This window comes from Penaeus japonicus, unplaced genomic scaffold, assembly GCF_977035675.1.
Source record: "Penaeus japonicus unplaced genomic scaffold, GWHDUDI00000001_assembly GWHDUDI00000010, whole genome shotgun sequence".
Taxonomy (NCBI): Eukaryota; Metazoa; Arthropoda; class Malacostraca; order Decapoda; family Penaeidae; genus Penaeus; species Penaeus japonicus.
The window spans coordinates 8,268,439-8,275,938 of NW_028234412.1; the positions used below are offsets into that span (position 1 = coordinate 8,268,439).

Below are 7,500 nucleotides of genomic sequence, written 5' to 3' on the forward strand. Positions count from 1 at the left end.
CGTTGCTGTGGGTGCAACTGCTGCTGTTTTGGTTGTTGCTGTTTATGTTGCTGATGTGGCTGATGATGATGCAGCTGCTGTTGTTGCTGCTGTTGCTGTTGTTGATGGAGCTGTGGGAGAGGGAGAGCAAGAGCCTGAGGTTGAGCCTGAGGTTGAGACTGAGGTTGAAGCTGAGACTGAGACGGATGATGATGATGCAGGTGTAGGTGTGGCTGATGATGTTGATGCTGTGGCTGTGATGGGGATGACTGTTGTGGCTGTTGTTGTGGTTGTTGCTGCTGCTGCTGCTGCTGCTGCTGCTGCTGCTGCTGTTGTTGTTGCTGTTGCTGCTGTTGTTGCTGCTGCTGGTGTTGTTGCTGCTGCTGTTGTTGCTGCTGCTGTTGTTGCTGCTGCTGTTGTTGCTGCTGCTGTTGTTGCTGCTGGTGTTGTTGTTGTTGCTGGTGTTGTTGCTGCTGTTGCTGTTGCTGCTGCTGTTGCTGATGTTGTTGTTGCTGCTGCTGCTGTTGCTGCTGCTGTTGCTGATGTTGTTGTTGTTGCTGCTGCTGCTGCTGTTGCTGCTGTTGCTGTGGCTGCTGCTTTGGCTGTTGCTGTTGTTGGTGTTGTGGCTGCTGCTGCTGCTGCTTATGCTGTTGTTGTTCGTGTTTTTGTTGTTGCTGTTGCTGCTGTTGTACTGTCTTGGGATGTTGTATTTTCTGCTGAGGAACTAAAATTTGATGCTTCTGCTGTGGAGGAAGTTGTGGCTGTGGCTGTTTGGGCAGCTGGTGCATCTGCTGATGCTGCGGGGTGGACTGCGGCTGAGCCACATGGGGTTGCGTAGGATTCACAGGAGGCTGAGGTCCCCCTGGCGGCACAGGCCCCCTCTTCCCAAAGCTGCTTCCAGTGGGTACACTGGCAAAGGGCATCTCATGCTTCATGTCTGGCCTCTGGGGCAGCTCAGCTTCAGCTGTGATGGCATCATGGGTCATTGGACTCCCAGGTGGGATGGTCTCCTCGCAAAGGAGGTCACCCAAGCCCTCTTCCTCGTATCTTTTGGGTGTGGCCGATGCCGAAGATCGTGGTTTCTTCCTGATGTGGCGGATCCCCTCCTCCTCTGCCTCTTCACTTTCCTTCTGGTCCTCAGCATCCTGTCTTCTTGAGAGTTTCCCTTTGCTTAGGCTTGAAGGTGGTGGGATCGTTCCCTTCTCTGTCTCCTCCTCCTCCTCCTCCTCCTCTTCCTCTTCTTCATCATCTTCATCCTCATCGTCACCTTCATCATCCCCTTCATCATCATCGTCACATGCTTCTGCCTCTCTTCTCCGACCACTCTTCTTTTCTGTGTCAGACACTAGTCTCTGCGCCCGCTTGATCATGGAATGTTCTCCATCCACAACCAACCTGGGTCTCCTTGTCCTCCTCTCTGTCTCGGGTCTGGACAGTCTGCCATCAGAGTCCGACTCTTCAGAAGTGTCTGGGAGGAACTCACGGCTCAGGACCTTCTTCCCTCTCCCTGATGTCCTGCGTTTCTTGTCTGGGCTCGCCTTCCCTTCCGACTTCTCATCATCTTCCTTTGCCTCTGGCTTGTCCTGTCGGGCTCGCTTGATGACTGCTTCTATGGTTTCTTCCACTGATGACTCTCTCTTGATTCTCTCTACATCTGACCCACTCTGGCTCAAAGACGTGGATTCTAGCACTGGTGTAGAGTCCCTCGGTGGTGACTGTATGGCAGACGCTGTGATTCGTTGTGGCACATCCTTCGTTTTCTCACTGGTCTCTGGCCGATTCAGGAGGTGCGGGAAAATGTGCTGCTGTCTCTGGGAAAAAGGAATAACCTTAGCCTCAACTTTGTCTTCAGATTTGACAGGAGGCGGAGGTTTGTCCACTTTGGCATCAAATGTTGGTTTAGGAACAGGCTTAGCAAGAGCTTTCGATTCAATTACTGGCATAACAGCTTGAGCAAGTAAGTGAGATGTAGGTCCACTTGGCTTTGGGATGGCTATGCCTCTGTCACAGGTATTCAATGGCTTGGCTTTTATTTGCGTGACATTTATTCTTACTGGTTCTTTCATTGGTAGACTTGGTGTAGGGATTTCCTGCTGATTCTGCTTCGGTGATGGACACTTAGGCAATTCCTGCTTGATCACCTTGACTTCTGTTGGCTGAATTGTGGCCTGTTCACTCTTGACTGGTGTGTCTCTCTTGATCAAGACTTTGCGAGGGGGGGATATAATGGTGGTTACTGTGACTGCCTCCTTTTTCTCAGGAGTTGTACTGACTTCTGGCTGGGGAGCCACCTCCTTCAATTCACCAACTGGCCACTTGACAGGTGACTCTCTGGCCTCCCTGGGTAGCATTATTCTCTTCTGTGGGCTTGGGGCAGTGTCACTATCAGATTCGGTCTTGTCACCCTCACCCTCCTTCACATCCTTCCTTGGCCGACCCTTCTTCTTGACCTTGGCTTCTGCTTCAGTTTCATCTGACGCTAAGGCCCCCATGCTAGCTTTGGTTCGCGTGTCTTTCCTGGCACGTATCTCCCCAAAGTCAAAGGGTTCTGGCTCTTTAAATTCATAAACATCATCCTCCAGAGATTCAGCTTTAGGAGAGAGTAGTTTTGTCGGGTCCTGAGTGATGTTCTTTGCAGGAGATTCAAGAACTACCTTTTTAGGGGTAATCTCCAGGACCTTCTTGGCCTGCAACTCAGGAGCCTTTTTCTCAGGAGTTGTGAAGGATGCTGGCATCACTGGAGACAGTATTCTGGGAGCTGGGTCCTTCACAACAACACGGTCCTCCTCCTTCTTAATTGGTTTATCCAAACCCTTCATTTCAGATATAATGGCATTCAGATCAATATCCTTCCCACATGGCTCCTGCTCAACCTTCTCCTCCTTTACCTCCACCACTTGTGCCTTTGCTGGTGTCTCCTTTACAGTCTTCTCAGACACTATACTTGCAGCAGAGGAAGGTTCAGACACAGGGGTGGATACAGCAGATGTTGAGGATGTGGCCGGAGCCTTTTCTGTGCTTGATCTGGTGCGGGACTTTTCAGAGCCAGTGTCTGCGTCAGATTCATATTCCTCACTATCGCTCTCTGTGGTGTCTGGAATAACATATTTCATTATTTATCATTATTTCATATCTAAAAAAATTAACCACTTTTCTATGTGAGCAAAGATTTTATAGTATAAACCATAAATATTACCAATATTACCTCAGGGAACATGCATTAGTCATTGCAACCCATATCAAGTTCACTTTGTTCCAATTACAATATTCATATGCCTACAAGTCAAAGATAAATGGAATTAACAAGTAAACCTGTGATCCTAATTCTGCAAAATGGTGATGGGTTATAAAATTTACAATGACCCAAAACTGCTTCAACAGAGTGACGGGTGAAGTGATATCACATCAAGCAGATATTTTGTTCTCACCGGATGAAATATTATCATGCCATGATCTCTCCCTCAATCATAGGAGTTCCATTTGTATAGACACATCTTCATTCATTTGTAAACAAATACAAAAACCTCTTATTATCACCCCGTTGAAGCGGGTGAAAAGCACTCATAGAGGCAGCATCGTGCCAGGAGAGATCTCTTGCTTAGTCTCTGCGTGTGCTTGTTATCTAAGCAACGGAAGAGGCATTACACAAATTTGAGCCCTGGTTAATCCATTCACTCCCGCCAGGTAGATAACAAGCGCACACAGTGACAAAGTGCGAAATCTCACCCAGCGAGATGCTGCACTACACCTATATAAGTGCATTTCACCCATCCACTTCAACAGGGTAATAATCACAGATTTTTTATTTGTTTAATCTATTTTCACAATTGAATAAAAATGTATCTATACAAATGGAACTCCAATGATTATGTGTATATATTATGATGCAAAACATACATTTTGAGGAAGAGATCATGATGTTCTAGGACACCACCCTGGGAAAGCAAATTATTTCACTGACATGATTGCATGTTAACCAGCTTGAATGGGTTAATAATATAAGAGATAGAAAATCTAATAGTGGAAGGAGAAAGCTTTGATCAGTTACATACATCTATCATATTGGGACTGATATTACTATTGAAACAGAAACAGAAGTATACCAAATCTTGAGAAAAATGTGGGAATACAGAGCTAATGATAAAGAAAAAAAGAATACACAAACTAAACTGCCTGAGAAACTTCTCCAAGAAACCTGTCATTATTGCTACCCAAATAAATTTTCTGTGCTTCCATTATTATCAATCTTTGTTTTCTCCCTACCAAACCAAGATCAGTGCAAAATGTAACATACCAAATGTGCTTCCCCCTCCTCCTATTCCTCCTCCAATGCGCCGTGGCCGCCTCTGCTCACTGGGTGATGGACTGTCTGGTTGCTGCACCTGCCTCTCGCGTGCTGCTCTTGTGCTAGGGCCTGAGACACTGCTTGTGCCACTGGTGTCACTTCGCTCACTGCGATCACTCTCACGCCGTTCACGCATTCCACCAGGGGGGCGGCCACGCTTGGTGGCACTCGTCTTTGGTGAGGAGGCTGTTGAGACCTGTAGAAGAGAAGGGTAAAAAAAAAAAAAAAAGTGGAGAATTAAAGTATGATCTAATCCTAAATCTGTAAGAATAGTAAGACTATGTCATATGTGAAATACATTATTAATCTAACAGAGTGAAGATCAGGACTCAGAACAATATCACAAGATTTTTGTCTTATACCTGTTCCTTCTCTTCTTTTTTGGGTTCCTTTGTGTCCTTGGTGTCTTTTACTTCCTTTTCTTTCTCTTTCTTCTCTTTTAATTCCTTAGTTGCTGCAGCTCTGCCCTTCCTTACTCTATTCTGGGACCATGTGAGATTCTCTGCAATACAGGGCCTACGTATCCACTCATCATACCTATTGTTCCAGCCAAGGTAATGGACGTAGTACATGGGCGCGTTGCCTTCTTCTTCAACTTCTAGCACCTGCTCATATATATTTAAAATAAAAAATAATAAAACATGGCAATAGTAAGAAAAAATACAAATCATTACCAAGATATACATACCAGTTCTACACCAAAGATACAGAATAAATGAAAGCTTAAAATTACAAATCAAGTTAAACCAACAGATTTCCTTCCCTGACCTTTGCTTCATAGGTCACTTTTGATTCTTTGGCATTGGGTCCATACAGCACGCGCAACTTGTCTCCAACGCTGACAGGGACATGGGCAGGGAGGAGGGCCTTGCCCCTGGGTGGGAGAGAGTTTGTACGGTCAATCCTGCAGCCAAAGTTGACTTCACAGGCTGTCAAAAACTTATGTATGGTGGGTGGATAATGAGGAAAGAGAAAAAATGAAAAAAAAGTAAGGGAAGGTAAGAGAAGGGGAGATAAAAAAAAAATGGGAGAGAGGATGGGGAGAGATGGAGAGAGAGGGAGGGGATGGGACAGGCCAGAAAAGAGAAAAACACAGAAGGGAGGGCAGAAACCAGAATAGACCGTGTAAAATATAATCAGATGATAGAAGAGTAAAAATATAGGGAAGACAAGAGAGGTATATCCATATCAACAATAGCTCAAAACATAGATCAGTCATAAAGCACCAAAAACAAAAAGGGGATTAGCCAACTCACATAGGCGGCTCCACTTCTCCTTCATTCTTCTTCTTGCGGCCTCTCTTCTTGGCCCCAGGAGAGTCTTCTGCCGTGACTGGTACTGGTGTCGTAACAGCCACAGCCTTCTGCCCTTTGCTCTTGCTTTTACCGGTTTTCTTCTCGCTGGCAGGGCTTGCCGCCACAGAGGCACCAGAATGTGTTGAACTGACTGGGGTTGGCGTGGTTGAGGATGAGGAAGCGGTTTCATCATCACCCTCTGTGTCATCCTCAGTCTTCACAGTGATGAGGGCCATGGATGCTCTTTCATTCTTGGCCTTACGGGTTGGAGTAGCTGTCTTCTTGGCTGACTCATCCTTCTCACGGCTCTCCTCACGATGCCTGGAGGATCTTGTTTGAGCCTGCAAAGAAAAAAGGCCACTTCAATTGTAAAATATAGATTCTGATGGCTCCTTGTCTCCTCAGGTGGGGGTTGTGAGACAACACTACCCTCTCATCATTTCATTACAAACCATGCCATTGTTCTTTTTATATACTAAATCAAAAAGGGGTCTCCAAACCTTAGTGTACAATCAGACACTGAAAGAGTCTGACTTTTATCCCTTGGTTCCTAACTTAACATTACCTTCCATCAAACAAACATAAGCTTATGAAATTCTCACAGTGGAATAATACTTCTAACCAATGAATTTATGGGTCATCTGCAAAAGGATTAACGAAATTGATGATGCTTATATGTGATCAAACACCTATTGTTAGTCTAAAACTATTGCTAATTAGATGTTCTATGAATGAATACAAAAATGTGTTCTTAACTCATTCACGCCCAGTGGTGTGATATCACGTCATTAAAATATTTCTCTTATGACAGATGACATCCTATCACATCATGGACTCCCCATATATATAGAGAGATATTTTACGTAGTTATCTTTGCATATATATATATTGTAGCTGCATTTATATATGCACATTTTCTTGACTAGTAAAAAAATAAATAAAATAAAATAAAACTCTTTATCACTGTTCTGAGAGGTTCAGCACAGAGATAGTAATGGGACTAGTCTATCTTCATTGGTCAATAATCATGACCTGAGCACGAAGAGGAAGAATTTCTTCTTTTCATCTCAAACTCGTTGAAATTTCTCCACCTTCTTAGCTAAGATAAAACTAACAGACCAATTTTGCTATCTCCATCAAACAAGCATATGAGGAAGTATACCACTTTCCTCAGATTCTATGATAAAGAAACTGTATGGATTTTTAAGGAGGGAGGAGGGGGTGGGGATTGATAAGATTACCATTACCATAAAGATATCCTACTTTTTTTTTCCTTATGTATATTATAGTACTTTATTGCCACTTTGCTCAGGTTCTATTTTTTGACCCTATCAAGAGGGGATGATTCTTATTACCATCCGAAAGTCAATGGTCTGGCCCCGTTTAACTTCTATTAATTTTTGCATTTTCTTCACAAAAGTGAAAGAACAACTGAATAAGGCAATCTTACACAGCAGGTCTCTAACATCTCAAGACCACGGAAACATTGGCAACCGGACACTCACCATTTCAATCTCTTCCTCTTCACTGTCACTTTCCTCCTTGATCTCCTTCTCCTTCTTCTCCTCCTTCCTCTCCTCCCTAGTACTGGAACGTGTCTTGACCTCGGGGGTGGGTTCTTGCCTCTCTTCCTTGACACTGGAACGGGTCTTTACCTCAGCTGCCTCCACCTTAGCCGCACGGCTCTTGGCCTCTGAGCGGGGCGTACGAGGTTCCCTCCCGCGCTCCTTCGCACCCACCTCACCCCCTGCCTGGTCCTTCCCACTAGTGTCTGCACGACTCCGCTCTCTGCTGGTTGATGATGAATCCCGAGACTTGTCCTTCCCTGCAGTTGGTTCCCGAGACCTCTCCCGCATCACTACGGGCTCACGTGACCGCTCC

At 45.1% G+C, this 7,500-nt stretch overlaps 1 protein-coding gene across 19 annotated transcripts in view; it reads right to left on the bottom strand.

Moving 5' to 3' along the window:
- Window positions 1-7,500, bottom strand: part of LOC122253230 (uncharacterized) — a 26,478-nt gene that overhangs the window by 9,519 nt on the left and 9,459 nt on the right. For 14 of the 19 annotated variants that reach the window (XM_043016143.2, XM_043016147.2, XM_086540601.1 and 11 more), the window contains 6 exons: window positions 7,125-7,500; window positions 5,581-5,960; window positions 5,093-5,228; window positions 4,687-4,929; window positions 4,274-4,520; window positions 1-3,073 (listed from right to left, as the gene is read on the bottom strand). The exon at window positions 1-3,073 is cut by the window's left edge and continues 978 nt beyond it; the exon at window positions 7,125-7,500 is cut by the window's right edge and continues 120 nt beyond it. In XM_043016143.2, coding sequence (XP_042872077.2) covers window positions 1-3,073; window positions 4,274-4,520; window positions 4,687-4,929; window positions 5,093-5,228; window positions 5,581-5,960; window positions 7,125-7,500 — 4,455 coding nt within the window. The remainder of the gene's footprint in view (window positions 3,074-4,273; window positions 4,521-4,686; window positions 4,930-5,092; window positions 5,229-5,580; window positions 5,961-7,124) is intronic. The other 5 variants (XM_086540604.1, XM_086540603.1, XM_086540610.1 and 2 more) reach the window with 1 other exon arrangement.